The sequence below is a fragment of the Argentina silus genome (genome assembly GCF_951799395.1).
Source record: "Argentina silus genome assembly, chromosome: 14".
In the NCBI taxonomy this organism is placed as follows: Eukaryota; Metazoa; Chordata; class Actinopteri; order Argentiniformes; family Argentinidae; genus Argentina; species Argentina silus.
Window position 1 is genome coordinate 2,914,963 of NC_139668.1, and position 18,027 is coordinate 2,932,989.

Genomic DNA, 18,027 nt, shown 5'->3' on the forward strand with positions numbered 1-18,027 from the left:
ATATGAATTCTCCTGTGCCTCAGGGTCCCTTCTGGAGAGTTCAAATATCAGTGGGCATACTGCATTGTTCCCCAGTCCAGGCCTGGGTGAGCAGTGCCCCATTAAGATGATGGTGTTGAGCCAGTGGGGTGATCGTAGAGACAGCACCACCAGCACGGCCAGCTCTGCCTACACCCTCAGCCGCCGGTCCTCAGGCATCTCCCCCTGCTACTCCAGCCGCCGCTCCAGCCAGGCCTCCCAGCTCAACAGCCGCCACAACAACAACATCAGCTCAGCCGACTCCTACGACCCTATCTCCACCGATCTGTCACGGCGCTCCAGCGAAGCCAGCCAGTGTGGTGATGCTGGAGGAGGGGGACTGCTCAGCCTCACCCCTGCCCAGCACTACCGCCTCAAGGCCAGATACGCTGCCGCCACCGGGGGTGCGCCGCCCACGCCACTGCCAAACATGGAGCGCATGAGTCTCAAGACCCGCATGGCCCTCTACGGGGACTCCCAGGAGTCACCCAGCTACTCCTGTAACGCTCCGTCCCTGCCCAGACGCTGCAGTGACACAGGCTACCCTGCCCGCAGTATGATGCCCCACGAGGTGCCCTCCAGTATTCCCCGTCGGGCCAGTGACCCTGTGAGGAGGCCGGCCCTGGATCCCCTGTGCCTGGCCCAGGTGCAGCGCTACAACAGCCTGGGCAGCATGCACCCCCAGCCCCCCTCTGCAGCTGGGCCCCGCCACCCAGCCCTGCAGGGCTGCCCGCGCTCAGAAGGTAACCTCCAGCGCTACACCTATGGACCTCGGCCACCCAGCATCTCTGAGAACGTGGCCATGGAGAACATGGCCTCCAACATGAGCAGTCACAAAACTGAAGACCACACGGTGCTGCCTGACAATGTAGAGCAGTATTTTACCTATCACAATGGAGAGACAGCCCAAGATGCAAACTGTTCAACGTACAACCGGCAAGCACAAGGTTTCCTTGAAAACATGAACCCCCAGCAACAGCAGTATTGCCACCAGCGAAGGATGGCTGTTGTGGATGCCAACATGAACCCATCGGTACAGGCTTTGCCTCCTTGTAACATGAGCCCGGGCCAGAAGCAGCCCTTTCCCACCTCGCCCAGGATGAGCAAGAGCAACATGCCCGTCCAGTGGAACGAGGTCAGTTCAGGGACTGTTGAAGCCCCTCTAATACAAACCAAGCAGCAGTTTGTCAGAGGGAACCTTGGTGTGGTCCAACAAAAACAGAACTTTGGCTCTTTCCCAAATCTGAACCAACAAATTGCACAAATGAGTCAGAACCTAGCACATGCTGCACAGCAGAGACACATGCAGCAAAACACAGGCATCAGGATGAACTGTGTCCAGAAACAGAGACTTCAGCAGCCCAGTAACCTCATTGAACCAATGAGGCTAGAGTATGGGTTCAACCAGGTCCATAGTTCTGATGCTAATGGTAACGCCCATCAGCGATCCTCCTGCAGTAACATTACAGGGGGCAATGTGAGTATGTTGAGTGCCAACAGCAAAATCCAGACCGTGCAGACTGTAGACATGCAGGATAACAGGCTGAGAACACAGCCTGAAACCAATCAAACATCACAACTCACATATGAGGACAGCAGTGGAAATTCTTCACAAACAATCTCAAATCAACAGAACTATAGTATGGCATCGCAGTATCCCATTCAAAATGGAAATCAAGTCTTTATGCAGCCCAGGCCACCCACAGACCCCAGGTCTGTAAGCAGACATCATTCTGGGACAACTACAATGCAGAGACCTGGACCTCCTCAGTCAAACTTCAACCTAAGCTTCAGCAACTCAGAGGCAATAGCCAAAACATCTCAGAATATGGGCCATCATTGTAATCGTGGCAACATGGAGGACAATGCCATGCTCTACACAGGACAGATTCATGTGTTTGAATCCAACAGTAAATTAAACTTGCAAATGTCTCCAATGGTGGATGTTCCCCGGTGTATCACAGACAGCACTGAGAGCACCATGGCCTCCCCAGGGGCAGGTACCAACCAGGTGACCAGCAGCGGTGACTCCTCTCACACAGCAGAGCAGCCCCAGATAGACTTTGACACCATGCTGGACGACGGAGACCACTCCAGCCTCATGTCAGGAACCCTCAGCCCCAGCATTCTCCAGAGTCTCTCCCAGACCTCCTCCCGGCTCACCACCCCACGCAACTCAGTCACACTGCCCTCTGTGCCAGCCGGGGTCGGCAACATGGCCATCGGAGACATGAGCTCCCTGCTGTCAGCTCTGGCGGAGGAGAGCAAGTTCCTTAACTTGATGTCATAGGCACACGTGTTTAACGGTGTGAGCCGGAAGAGGAGAGGGGAAGTAACTGTGTTGCAGAGGTGTTGAAGACCTGACCATTAGATTCATTGCTCAACACTTGACCACTGACCTGAACATAAAGAACATTTTACATTTTAAAGAACTCGTCACAGTTCATGCCAAAACACCTCTATGTTTTTTGTGTTTACTTCCTATTAATTATACTGTACAGTATTATTTGTCAAGGATTCAAGATGGCAATTTCCTATCTATTGAAAAGCCATATTTTGCCTAAGATGAGTAGATAACAAATTAAATGAAACCACAGCACAATTGTTTTCTAATGTTGTACATGAGATTGTGTGTAGAGTTCTGCAGTAAAACAAATGTACCAAGTGCCTGGCTAAGCCGAAGCATATGCATGAGCATATGACATAACTCATAATAAAACGCAGCAATGTTGAATGATATAGCACCTATTTGGAATGTTCTATCATTATTTAGTTATTTAAATACATACACCGCAAATTCTGTTGTGAATTACTGAAAAATTATGTGAATTACTTGATCTAAAGGATTTGATTATTCAAAACTCATTCATCTGTGCAGGATTTTTTTTTCTGTCAATGAGACTGCCAAAATGTATTGGAGAAAATGAATTCAATGTTAGACTCAGAAATCGTTTTAATCTATTTAGTCATGTCAGGTTTACTTTCAGTGTCTTCTGTGAGCCATTGTCTTATGTGTCTGTTACTTTAAGTTAGACTATTGAGATTAACAGTGACATTTCAGTGTCAGGCCTTGGTGACATGCGTTGTGACTGGAATTAGAGATCTATTTCAAAGGGATATGCAAATACTTGATACATATTCTTGGTAAATGAGATTTCCATTACTCGCAATGATGGATTAGGAGGAGTCAAAAATGAATTCTCTTTTTCAGTGAAAAGGGTAGAGGAACAGCCCTAATGCCATGGATTCTAAGATACCATGGTAGGAATTACAGCTGTCTCTTTTGTACACTACAATGCAACTTTGTTGTGCTGGATATGCATAGCCTATACCTTTTGTACATTTTTATGAAATACAATAATGTTGTTGTTGTTTTTTACTAAAGTGCTGTGTTGTGAGTCATTTGAAAGCATGTGGGTTTTATCTTGGAAGATCTGAAAATCAATGTTACTTTTCTTTAGCTCTCCAATGCAACCATAATTAACTGAAGTGACCAAAAAAGCGTCCTATCTCATCAACGTTTATCAGGATTTCAAATGCATTGGATGATGTGCTTGTTGATCCCTGCACATATGTAAGTGAATATTCTACCATTTTTTGTTCTTGTTCACTCAGGCCATCCACTTACAGTATTCCTTAATTCCCATTGACATGCAAATGTACCATCCCATTCCATGGTGCACTGAATGCAGACTGCAGAGCATTCATCAGAGCTGGACTGTTCTTTTCCAGTCCTCCTTTAATCTTATATAGATTAGTATATGAGTGTTGATTGCTTAAATAATGCAGGAGCAAATTTTATTCTTTGAAGCCACATGCTATCCCCTTGCCGACAATACATTTTTGTCGAATCATGTAGGACATTTAAAAGACACCAGGTGTCTTTCAAGGTAATTATATGGCTTTGAAATAGTTTCCTCTGACCCCATCGTACCCTACTTATGATATTGGCATGGACACAAAGTTAATTATTTCCAAAAAACAGATGAAAAACGCTAGACACATAGAGAGTAGTTGCTAAAGTTAGTCTGCATGTTCTCCAAAATTAACAGTGGCAGATTTGCCCAAAGGAAAAGGCTGCTAAGACCACATAAAACACACTGGTTGAATGGAGAGAGGTCCAGGGACAAGGCGCTGAGTGTTAGCAGGAGGAACACATGGTTTTATTCTGACAGTTAATTCAACTGAGGATACGTTTGATCTGAAGTTTTTGATTGCTTTTGCCACTGGAATTCCTTATTCTCTCAGAGAAGGGAAGGGGAGAAAATAGCCTTAGGATACACAATCTTACCAGACACAGAACGAGAGATTAAAGTGAGAATCGCAACACCTAAATGTATTGGTAGTGCTAATTTAATGAGAAATATTTAGGTATTTACTGACTTCCACTGTAATAAATGTATATTAGAAGTGGAAAATAAATGCAAACAGGCAGTCCATTAAAAAGTCATAGACTGAATTCCAGTTCAACAGAATTCAACAGAAATCATGTCTATAAAACTGCATTGTTCATTGTCAGATTCAAACACTGCAATGCTGTTACAATACTGTAGATTATGTCTGCATAATACATTTGAACAGAATGGGAGGGTTTTGATTTACAATCCCAGGTTAATTATGGTCTCTCAGGAAATTGTCAACAAACAAACAAACAACAGACTGAATAAAATGAAATATGATATCTAATATAAGAGCTGGAGTCCATAGTCCGTAGTAGTGTCAAATACAGCTCTGAGAAAGCAGTCTCACCCTCAGATCTCCCTCAGATGGGCGAAGAGACAGACACCGACTGCCCCCTTCCTCTGAGTCTTTCACATCTGTCAGCCTGACATTTCCCATCACCCCCTGTGACACATAGAGGCCCTGCCCAGTCTCCGCTCAGACCTTCAGTCTAGAGAATCTATCTACAGCTTCATTAAACAGGTGGGCCCCCAGATGTTAAACAGCACAAGCCTTTTCAAAAATTGTTCAAGGAGTTAGGAAACTATTTGGCACCTCTATGTTTCATTTACATACTGTACATAACCTTTACTCAGTCCACAGATGACATGTAGTGTTATTAGTGGAGATAATATACATGTATAACTATGTCTCATCACATGGCCAACGCATGGGCAACTGGAGCAGGACAAGTCTGTTGTGAATTAACAGGGCTTAGAGGAATGCGTTTTACAGCATGTCCTGCATTCTTTAGGTCCCCTGGGAGGCTGATTTATAGGAACTCTTTATGAGTGACGAGGTTTTCATGGCTCAGACACCCTCCAGACAGCTGCCCACAGTCACAGAGGTGGAGACAGGCGGACACACAGCCCAGGCAGCTGCTGACCAACACAGCCCTATGGCAGGAAACACTGCGGTCCGCCGCTGACCACTGGACCTGTGGATTTGGACCAAATAATATGAAAACTTAAATACATTTCCATTAGGTGCCAAACAAAGAAAACATGAACATAACCAGGATAAAATGTGGGCTTTTCAAGAATAACAAATGCTGAAAGGTGTGCTATAATTGTAATACATATTTTTTTTAAAAGCAGATGAGGTTTTAAAAGGCTATTTGACATGGGCCATAAACCAAGCCTCACATGAATGAAACGACATCCACAGGCGGATGAATGCAAGCTAACGGAGATGGTCAGCATCGTCAGCGACACGTGACACACGAGAACCTGTGGGACTCTATTGTAGGCTGCTGAGCCATTGGCCCAGGAGAGGCCAGCACTAATGGTGCATTAATGCAGTGCAGCTGTCCTGCTGAACAGGCGCTTGACTGATTGGGTGAGCAACGAGAGCAAGGCAGAGAGCTGTGAGCACATGCTGGACAATCAATCAATTAACCAAGCAGGCAGCCCCAGGCAGGCAGGCAGGCCCTCCTAATTAACACACAGGGCTGTATTTTAACAGCGTAAAAACAGTCTAACGCCTCATCCTAATATACTCCGCCGCGTGCGCCAACGTGCTGCGTGATACGGAGGCTATCCTGATCCAATCCATCGGTCAGATGGTACAGCAAGACAACGGCAAAACAAACTACAATGGATGGAACTACCGGCGCGAGTGTGTGATATAGAGACAAGAGCGTCTGTTAACGCGCTTGACAGCCTAGACGCACGCAGAGCCTTTTGATGGACGTGGCTGATTAGGACACACTGATTATAGTGGGAGAGATCTGTTTTCACCTCGACACTCGCGTATGCCGCGAGCAATTAGGATGTGGTGTTAATGCAAGCGCAGGCACTGGTGGTGACGCTGCCAGAAATATTATTGCTATTTTTAAGGCTAGAATTTTTCAGCGCAACTGATGACACTTGGCCTGCTCATTGTCATGAACACGCCTCTATTCATTATAATTTTATTTCACCTGTTACCACCGACACCAATTGCTGATACGCCTGCGTTCGGACCTGTGTCCGTTTTGCCCTGGCTGAAAATAAAGCCCATAGATTGAATAGGGGTTAAGTGCTCTCACTGTAACCACCCATGGCTGAGCAGTGGACAAAACCAACCAGGCCTAGACAATTGAGTAGTTAATAATACCAACCAGGCATAGGCTATTGAGTAGTAAACAATACCAGCTAGGCCTAGACTATTGAGTAGTTAACAATACCAACAACTCTAGGCTACTGAGTAGTTAACAATACCAACCAGGCCTAGGCTATTAGTAGTTAACAATACCGATTGATTAGTCTGCGAGTCATTACAAACAGTTATTGCTGCTAGGCCACAGTATGATTATAATTAGAATACTATGATTATCATTAGAATAGTGTATCTGCTCAGGAGTACTGAAGGTGTGACTTATACAGTACAATAAATGATTATGTATCTTTTCCTCCATTAGTAATGAGTTTTTTTTATCGTCATTGTGGTCAGAGAGAGGAAAACCGTCATGTACACTGGTTGATATGATGGTATAGAGCATCTGGTCATTCAAAGAACAACAAGTGCACATGGTTTCCAATGTGATGGATGGAAAACTCAGATGTGTGCCTGATGGTGCTGGTACAGTAAGCATCCTTGGGTTCATCCTGTCACTCAAATGAAATGTGTTTTGTCATAGAGAGCGACACCCTATCCTTCCTGTCCTCCACCAGTATATCTCATTTTGCTGCTGCTTATAAAAAACACTACATTACATCATTAAAGCCACAGCATGGCATTAATACATATGAGACATGCTAACAAGGCCAAATCTTCCCCACCAAATGGCCCCGCAGCCCTAGCTTTCACCAGCAATGTCAGCCTTGATGGATCATGCTCCAAAACCCTTGATAGGTCATTTATTTGCATTAAAATAATATCATGTACATTTTCTCTGAATTCTGCCTGCCTCTTTCCACTGAAAGACAAAATTAATTGATGAATCAATTTGAATCCCCCAGTCAAAACACTGAGCACCACTATCGCAGGGACTGCCCAGATATCAAATGTGCTGTTCCAACTGAGTAGCCATGGACAATCCCATTTCAGACAAAATCATTCCCCAATAAAGGCCCAGGCACTGGCTAGAGTATGCGGGCAAAGCCATCGTGTCTCTCTCTCTCTCTCTCTCTCTCTCTCTCTCTCTCTCTCTCTCTCTCTCTCTCTCTCTCTCTCTCTCTCTCCTCATCTGAGTGCATGTGCAGGCAACTTTAAGCCTGCTCTGAGAGCCCCTGACACCACTTTAGAGAGGAGTGCTTTGGTATTGTGCTATATCTAATTAATGGCGGAGAGGAGATGAAGAGGCACTTCAAGTGTGCTGGGTCTCATGCAGCTTTATGCAAATGCTCTTCACGCTGGAAGTTAAATGAGCGAGAGCGGCGGTTGGCCACCCCTCCAGGAGGTACAGCCCCGGTGAGAGAGGAGAGACCCTCAGATCTCCGGCTGATCACTAACAGACATGTGTAGGCCCCTCCGTAGGGGGACGGGGGGGGGAGAGGATCTGCTGGAGGTGACTGAGGCACTTGGTACGCCACCGATGTGCTGACGAGGGGACACAGGATGAAAGCCTCCTCTGAAGGTATACTGTGCTGCAAGAGAAATTGGACTGGGGAGGTGCTCTGAATCTTCATCAGAGCTGGTTTGGTGAACTGTCACAGCACAATCTCAGCATCTACCATAGGCATTTGAAAAACATATATTTGAAAAACTAAAAAAAACTTAAGTGCTTAGAAATTGGGAGTACTATGTCTTGGACTCTCTGTGATAACACACGAGAGACTCTGCTTTGAATCACTTTGTATTGTGTTATTGCAAGAAGTAATTGTAAGCCAAGTCAATTAGGATCTGCAACTATTGACATGCATGTGATTTGACAGCATTAAGAACAGTCCAAACGAAAGAGCAATCAGAACTAGATGGTGATACTGTGTACTACTTGTATGTCAGAGCCTGGTTCCAGAGAGAGGTTTAGCCTTTAGCAGTGAGGTGCTCTGAGGACCCTGGAGGTAGTTTGTAAGAAGTATTAATAACTCATGGTTATGTCCTACTGACTTTTGCACCTCTCATTACAATTGGACCACCACACAGCCAATAGGAGAGGGGGGCTGGTAACACCGTGGATGTCAAGGGCCATGTGTCGGTACCTGGTGAATATTAACAATCCTTCCTGCATAATCTCACTCTGCTAAAAGGTCAGGGAGTGTTAAAGAAACCCACCAGCTAAGCCGGTGAGAGCCTTGCTCACTTCAAAGCTGCTCTAACTCATGTGCAACATAGTGTTAGAGAGGGAAAATGACAAGTTAGCAGAAATATGATGTATATTTATGTGTATGCAAATATATGGGGAATTGCAACCAACATTCTGAATGGGATGACCATCAAATCAGATACAGGTATGAAAGACATGATCCTAAATGCAACCAAGATTCCCTCTGTGACTACAGCATCAATTAGTAGACACCTGGGGCTCATTTTCTTATTAGATAATCCAATTTCTACCAAACATTTGCAAGCAACATGCCCCCTCAGGAGGACGCACTAATAGGCCTAAACTTAAACCTGCTTTTCGACCAGACTAACACCAACCCCAGACTACAAGCATAGTGTGCGCAAGCTTTGCAAAAATAACTAAGGTTTACATTCTAATCAAGTCTGCCATCACCATTATCCATGTGCAACGGGTGGCATCTGTGTCGAGTAATGTGGGACTGATTTTAGCCTTTCATCATAGTTGGAGAAAATCCTGTACATAGTTCGCAACTATTTAATTGAATACAAATTATAATCCAAGATCATGATTTCCATTTGATTTAATGATTTCCGTGTGCCACAGACACAGCGTTTCCCACCATCTGCAATTGAAAGTGACCTTACACAGATGACACCGCATCTTAACATACTCCTTTGGGTGTGTTAATGTGCTGCAAGCTACAGAGGCAGTCCTGATACGATCCGTCAGATGTCACAGCAGTGGATGGAACTACGCGCCGCGCGCCTCTAAAATAGAGGCAGAGCGTCCATTAACAAGCTTGACAGCCGAGACCCAAGCAGAGCCTTTTGACGGACGCGGCTGATTAGGACACATAAACTGATTATAGTGGGAGAGGTCTGTTTTCCACCTCAACGCCTGCACACGCCACGGGCAATAAGGATGCAGTGTTAGCTGTTCCTCAGCTAAATTTGGGAAGCTTTTTGGTTGCAAGTGAATAGAATTTTGTATGCAGACATGACAGCCCCTATCTATCCAGAGAGACTACAGGCCTCCTCATCCAGTCCAGTGTGTCTACCTCTGCCTCAACAGGCTCAGCAGGCTGAGCTGAGGCCCATCAGTATCCTGCATGGTCCCACAGCAATGCCACAACAAAGGCCGCTCACCTGGGAACCACCACTTTACACTGGGGTCTGTCAAAGCACTGACGGAGTGGAGGCTCTTTCCACAGCACAGATTTAATGCACTGGTGTTGGGGAACCAATTCATCATAAAGGACACTAAGTCCCAGCATATAGGGGTGGACAGGAGGTATCAAAGTATGGAGGTATACTCTGAGTTTGTGTACAAAAAGTGAATTGTTATCAACACTTTTTTATTTTTATTTCAGATTCAAACAAGGCTAAGTTGAAACGGTTTTCAGAAATGTTATGCCATGTGAAGTTAACACCTTTCCAACAAATATCAGTGTTGGGATTCATAGAAATGTATGCTTGAATTTCCAATGTAGTTGAAGGCTTATCCAATCATTTGCGAGGCCATCAGTGTCATGAACTAATATAGCATACATATTCATGATGTGTTACTATGCAAAATAGCATCTGTTTTTCAATAACATACCATCTGTTTTAGGGACTTCACAATATTAACCGTTTATCAAGAAACACCACATAATATGGTGTTGGAAAACAATTGTGATACTCATTATCTTCAGTATTTTATGCAAATCGAGGTGTCACTTGAAGGACTCAAAGTGATCAATACATTGTAGAGTTGATGTAGAGTTTTGTGCTAATCTCTGAAAACAGTCATTTATCAATGAGTCTGAAATAAGCAATATATTATTGGGTACATAATGTATACGATATTAAGGTCAGAGACATTGTGTCTAATGCTCTTCATAGTACAAGGCCTACACACTATACATCCAGAATTCTGATTGGGGGAGAGAAGAACTTTCTTACCTGTTACTACAATATCAGTGCTCATCACTATCCAGCCAGGGGACAAACAAACTATCAGGGGCATTAGCCCTGGTCTTGTCTGCCTGTGGTACATTATTACCCACACACACTGGACCACTAGACATCTCCATGCATACAGTACGTCCCAGGGAGGCTAATACAACACTGGACAAACCCTTTTAGTTAAATGCTGAACTTGTTACAGCCAAATCCTTGCTTTTAGCGCTTGAAAGGTGTTCAACAATTTAAGATTGGAAAACATTCTCCACATCCCTTGACATGCAGGATAGTCCAACGCAGAGAAGGGACAGTCAAAGAGTCACCACAGCAGTTGATGATGCCCCAAGATTAGCTGTTTGGCTCAGTTGACCAGGCAGCCTTTAATGAAAGTTCCAGGCTGAGATAGTGAGGATCACAGAGGTTACGTGTCAACAGCCCAAAAGAGAGCCTACCAGGAGAGCAAAAAGCAACAGCCTGTACAGTACACACATGACACAGACTAACACTCTGCTATGGTGGAAGATTCAAAACGATGCCCCCTAAACTGTGAATGAAGAGCTTGTAAAGTGCTCTCCATAAGTATTGGAAAGAGGAAGCATTTTGTCTTCTTTTATATATACAGTGGGGGAAATAATTATTTGATCCCCTGCTGATTTTGTTAGTTTGCCCGATTACAAAGACATGAGCGGTCTATAATTTTTATGGTACTTTTATTTTAACAAATAGAGACAGAGTATCAACAAAGAAGTCCAGAAAAAACACATTACGCATATAACCGCTCATACAGACCGGTTATATGCCCATGAGGCACACAGATTACTCCTGTCACTTTAAGAAAGTACTTCTAATCTCTGCTTGTTATGGGTATAAAAGACACCTGTCAATAGAATCAATCTCTTCCATTCCAACCTCTCCACCACCATGGGCAAGACCAAAGAACATTCAAAGGACATCAGGGTAAGAGTTGTAGACCTGCACAAGGCTGGAATGGGCTACAAGACCATCAGCAAGAAGCTTGGTGAGAAGGAGACTGTTGGTGCAATTATTAGAAAATGGAAGAAATACAAAATAACCATCAATCGCCCTCGGCCTGGAGCTCCATGCAAGATCTTGCCTCATGGGGTAAGGATGATCATGAGAAGGGTGAGGGATCAGCCCAGAACTACATGGGAGGAGCTTGGTAATGATCTCAAGGCAGCTGGGACCACAGTCACCAAGAAAACCATTGGTAACACACTACACCGTAACGGATTGAAATCCTGCAGTGCCCGCAAGGTCCCCCTGCTCAAGAAGGCACATGTACAGGCCCATCTGAAGTTTGCCAATGAACACCTAAATGATTCAGAGAAGGCTTGGGAGAAGGTGATGTGGTCAGATGAGACCAAAATTGAACTCTTTGGCATAAATTCGACTCTTTGTGTTTGGAGGGAGAGAAATGCTGAATGCTACAATCCCAAGAACACCATCCCCACCGTCAAACACGGAGGTGGAAACATTATGCTTTGGGGTTGTTTCTCTGCTAAGGGTACAGGACGACTTCACTGCATTGAGGGGCCAATGGACGGGGCCATGTACCGTAAGATCTTGGACGAGAACCTCCTTCCCTCAGCCAGAGCACTGAGGATGGGTCGTGGATGGGTCTTCCAGCATGACAATGACCCAAAACATACGGCCAAGGCAACAAAGGAGTGGCTCAAGAAGAAGCACACTAAGGTCATGGAGTGGCCAAGCTAGTCTCCAGACCTTAATCCTATAGAAAATTTGTGGAGGGAGCTGAAGCTTCGAGTTGCCAAGCAAAAGCCTTGAAACCTTCAGGATTTGGAGAGGATCTGTAAAGAGGAGTGGACCAAAATCCCTCCTGAGATGTGTGCAAACCTGGTGACCAACTACAAGAAACGTCTGACTTCTGTGCTTGCCAACAAGGGTTTCTCCACCAAGTACTAAGTCATGTTTTGCTTGGGGATCAAATACTTATTTCCTTCGATCAAATGCAAATTAATTTATAACTTTATATAATATGTTTTTGATATTCTGTGTCTATTTGTTAAAATAAAAGTACCATAAAAATGATAGACCGCTCATTTCTTTGTAATCGGGCAAACTAACAAAATCAGCAGGGGATCAAATAATTATTTCCCCCACTGTATATACTCTAACAGTTTGGATTTGAAATCAAACAATTACGATGGGGTAAAAGTAGAGATTCTCAGCTTTAATTCTTTATTTTCCCCTAATTCAGGGCTCTAAAAGTATTGGAAAAAGTCATATAATGTCCAAATAAAGTATTCATGTTTAGTATTGGTCGACAATCCTTTGCAGGCAATAACTGCCTGAAGTCTGCAATCCATTGACCCCACCAGATGCTGGGTATATTCTCTGGTGATGCTCTGCCAGGCCTGTACTGCAGCCATCTTCAGTTGTTTGTTTTGAGGTATTTTTGCCTAAAATCTCATCATCAGGAAATGAAATGCATGTTCAATTGGATTTTAATGCTTTGGGGTCATTGTCTTACTGTATGATGAAGTGCCATCCAATGAATTTCGAGGCATTAGCTTGCACGCAAGCAGACAAGATGTTTTTGTACACTTCAGAATACATTCTGATGCTGCTATCAGCAGTAACATAATCAATTAAGAGAAGTTAGCCAGTTCTCGTGGCGGCTATACATGCCCAAATCATAGCACCTCCTCCACCATGTTTCACAGATGAGGTGGTAAGCTGTAAATCCTGGTCAGATCATTTTTTCTCCAAACTTTCCTCTTGCAATCACTCTGGTACATGATAATTTTCGTCTTATCTGTCCACAAGACCATTTTCCAGACCTCTGCAGGTTTTTTAGGTACTTTTTTTATCAAACTGTAACCTGAAGATCCTTTTTAAGGATAACTAGTGGTTTGCCCCTTGCAGTGTAGCCTCTGTAGTTCGGCTGGTGATGTATCCTGCAGATGGTATCCTGACACATTCACACCTACCTCCTCACACCTACATCCTGATCTGTGGGATAGTTTTAGGTTTTATCTTAATTATGGTGAGCATTCTTCAGTCATTCACTGTAGAAGTCTTCCTTGGCCTACCAGCCCATGCGATGGCTGAGCTCACCAGTGCTTTCTTTCTTTTTTAATGATGTTACAAACTGTTGATTTTGGTTAGTCTAAGGTTTTAGCTATGTTTCTGATAGATTTGTATGATATTTTAGCCTCATAATGGCTTGCTTGACTTTCATTGACGTCTCTTTAGTCCTCATGTTGACAGACACCAATAGCAGACTCCAAAGGCAATTGCAAAGCCTCGAATCAATACCAGACATTGACAGTTCTCTTATGCCTGCACAAATGATGTGACGGAACACACCTGACTAACCAGAAACACCTGTCAAGCCAATTTTACTATATTTTTAGTGCCCTGAAATAGGGGGGAATAAGTATAAAAAGGGTTGAAATTTGTGAAACCAATCTGAAAAAATAAAACATTGAATTAAAGCTCAGAATCTCTACTTTAACCTCATAGTAATTGTTAACAAAATGCTTCCTCTTTCCAATATTTACGGAGGGCACTGTATATTATGGTGCGTCAGGCAGCTTTTGCAAACTCCAGAGTTCCAGAGTAGGAAATAATGATATCGAACGAACCTCCAAGTTGGAGTTCCAAGTGGGAAACTCTAGCCAGTATGATGATAACCGAGTTTACAAGTTGTGACTTATATCCACTGCAACCTTTCACCTTTTCTTCAGAAAACAGACACTGGTTTCAACAGTAAATGGTAACAGTGTGAACAGTATTAATCTTTCTCTACAATTTTAACATACTGTATCAAAATACAATCACACATGTATGTATAATGTAAGTTTCTGGTCTGTTAACATCCATTATGGATTGCAAACTAAATCACATTGGTTGAAGAGTTGTGACTTCATCAACTGGGAGTTACAAGTTCCAGAGAACAAATCAACATACCACTAGTCTAACTCACAACTCCACCCACAATGACTGACCAATGAAATGCATGAATTAAGTGACACTGCTGTACTTGATAAATAGACATTGTACATGATGAGACCTGATTTAACTTGACAGTCAGGTGAATACAATTAGAGGATATGAAACAAGTACACTTTAAAATACATTATATTAAATAGAACATGGTTACTGCCACTACTCAAGGAGGCAAAAGTAGTGAGTAATCAACCTGGGAGCAATATTAACATATTAACATGCTCACCTAAAATGGTTGATACATATGAATGGCAATGAACATGTGCACTTATTCAATACCATAAAGATAATCCAAAGCATGAGTAGATGTTCATTATGTTAAACAATACATTTTAAAATGGCGATGAGGCCAGGCTATGGCTGCCTCGTCACAGATAGCAAGGGGGATTGAGAGAGGGAGAGAGGGAGTGTGTTAAAACTCAGCTAAAGGATCTATCCGAGTCAGGAAGTCAGAGTCACAGTGGCAGCTGAGGGAGGTCAGACACACCACCTTGCTGTTCACAGGGCCTCCAGGTCTGTCTTCTCTGGAGCTTTGGAAGGCCCTCATTAAAACCCCATCGCCGGCTTCAGGTTCAGCTACCCCTCTCTCTTTGCCCCCCTGTCCTCTCCTCCTCACCAAGTCCTCCTCTCGGGGAGAGACACTATTACACCACACGCCTTCACTCCTGTAATTCACTAGTCCATATTTCATCCAAGGTGGAGTTATCATTCATTTGCTATTGTAGGTAAATTACTGCAAGAAATAAGAGACACCAACCATATCACAGTCAGCAGACAATTGTGAGCCAGATCTGGTCTTGTGGTGGCACATATGGCTCATATGGCATATATGGCTCAGTGCCACAAACGACAAGTAGGGTCTAAATTTGCTGTTGGCCAGCTCTGGGATGTCAAATCTGGCCCTGATACCTTACTGTCATTACTGGGCCACCTTTGGTCCAAATGTGGAGGACGGTTGAGAGTTTTTGCTCATGGGCCTGCTCTGGTACAAGGAATGCAGTCCTGATACATTCCTGTAGTTACTGGGCCATATTTGTGGATGTGGCCTAGTTACCACTTGGAATTATGGCCCAAAAATGGGCCAGATCTGGTTTCCAAAACTGCTACACAAAGACCAAGCCTGGGCCAGAATCTTGATGTGGCCCAGGTAGAACTTTGTTCCCTGGGCCAAAAGTGGACCAGCTCTGGTTGCCATACCTAAGCCCAATTCTCACCATGAAAATGACAAAACATAGCCAACATGTGGATGTGGCCCACTTATCACATGGAATTATAGCCCAGAAATGGGCCAGATACGATTACAACATCTAAGCCTTAAGTAGGCAGGCCTGGTCCATATCTGGACTGTTTATCAGGTGATAACTGGACCACATCCACATACTGGCCAAGGTTTGGCCTTTTCATGGCAAAGATCAGGCTCAGGTATGACGGCCACAGCTGGACCACTTCTGGCCCAGGCAATAAAGTAGTACCTGGGCCACAACCACATGCCTGCCAAGTTCTGGCCTTTTCATGGCAAAAATAAGTCTCAGGAATGGCAGCCAGAGCCAGCACCCTTCTGGCCCGGGGAACAAAGAAGAACCTGGGACACATCCGAATGCCAGTAGAAGACAGACGTGGGTATGATCTAGGCTGCCATTTATCTGCTGACTGACATCTGCAATGCTTTGAAAAACTTCATGAAGTTGATAGACATGAGTAATAGGATTTGTCCAATATTGTAAATTCAGATTAAAATGATCACAGTACATGATTTAGTTGTCAATTCTGACAGTTTTTAGGCTCTCTCAGCATTGTAAAATGGATCGTAACATCCGATATGCAGACGACCTTCATCTGCCAAACAGGGCTACATCATTTTCTTTTTAGTGCCTTGAGAAAGTAAGATAACAAAGGTTTTACTGTTGTTAAACTTGGGAATGCAGCTGAGACACAGAATATCTTAACCATGAAGCTGTCAAGAGAATCTTTCCAGAACATATCTACTTAGCTCACAACGCAAACCTCCACAAAACTCTGAAGCATTCACTCAGAGGGCAAACACTAAAACAGTGGGCCCAGCCCTCTTTGATCTCCGCAGCACAAAAGGTCAACAATGAAATGGTGGTTTGGTTTGAACATAAATAATATATATTTGTACATCTTCACAAAGAAAGCCGGTTTGAAGATTGTATTCCGTTGTGGTCAGAGAGAGAAGACAAGCTCTCCTTGAGGGAAGTTAATCTCAACCCGGCATTTCAAATCAAAAATGTAAGGCCCCGAGAACAAAGGAGGCCTGTACTGGCTATGTGGGATGAGTGGATGTTTGTGTCTGGGATCTATTTTTTCCAGTAGCAAAGACTTCACTGGGAATTAACACCTCTGTGGCCAATGAAAACAGAAATATGTTTCGAAGAACAACAACATGTATGAACCAAATCATCTTATTTCTGATAAAGACTTAACATGAGCACATAGAACGTATAAAAACATATTTACTGACTGATGCAATAGTGATTTAACAGTAACTTAAGTGTGTCAAATTCTAAGTGAAAAGGCTCCAAAACATGATCATTTTCCTTTTATTAAAACCACAGCAATTCTCAGTTCATAAATCACAGTGGTTTTTAACAAGCTGTTTTAATAGGCGGGAAATGCAACATAATTTTCCACAGCAATTAAGAGGTCCTGATGCAGGGTAACTTGCTACACCAGGCCTGTATGGCTCCTTCTAGCCTTGCTGGAAGGACTTCACAGGGCATTGTTGCATGCTTTGGCTGTGAAAGCACAAGTTAAGTTGGGCAGGACAAACTGAGGTAATGTTTTAGAGTGCAGCTCTCCGTTCCTCTGACAGTAGACCACATCCGCTCTCTAATGAATGCCTTTCCCTTGCTCAGATTATCAGTCATTATCAGTATTCATTATACCAAAGACCGGACAGTGTATATATATATGACAAGATACTCATGTGAGCTCATTTTCAATGGGAATCGTTGTCCGCCAACACGGGAGGAAAGGCTAATGAATATTGATTGCATTCATGATCGGGAGGCAGTCAGTGAGCACCAAGGCGAGAGCAGAGTCTCTCTCTGATTATACCACTTTGGTTGTTGAATACTTGATTGTGATTGGTCGACAGGGTGTTGATTATGAAAGGCATAATCAACGATCATTAAGCAATAACACACAAGAGGGTGTGCTATATCGTGGATATTAGAACGGCTGTAATGGGGTCATAGCTGTTGACCATCACAGCCGTTCCGATATCTTAGGTATAGCACACCCTTGAGTGTGTTATTGCTTTTATACAATCGGTTGACACCGAGAACAACAATTTTGACAACACGCAATGGTGCTAGTGGGGTTTATTCATTATATATTGTATTGGTTTAGGACCAGATCTGCCCTCCGCCTATAAAAGTAGTTAATTAAACTATTACCATA

The 18,027-nt window shown here is 43.7% G+C and overlaps 1 protein-coding gene across 1 annotated transcript in view; it reads left to right on the forward strand.

Annotated features, from left to right (window-relative positions):
• LOC310815269 (zinc finger protein GLI2-like) overlaps positions 1-3,333 on the forward strand; it is a 64,829-nt gene extending 61,496 nt beyond the window's left edge. Inside the window, exon 14 of the mRNA XM_083685005.1 lies at positions 24-3,333. Within this exon, the coding sequence (XP_083541131.1) occupies positions 24-2,308 (2,285 nt within the window). The 3' untranslated portion in view covers positions 2,309-3,333. The remainder of the gene's footprint in view (positions 1-23) is intronic.
• The last annotated feature ends 14,694 nt before the right edge of the window (positions 3,334-18,027 follow it).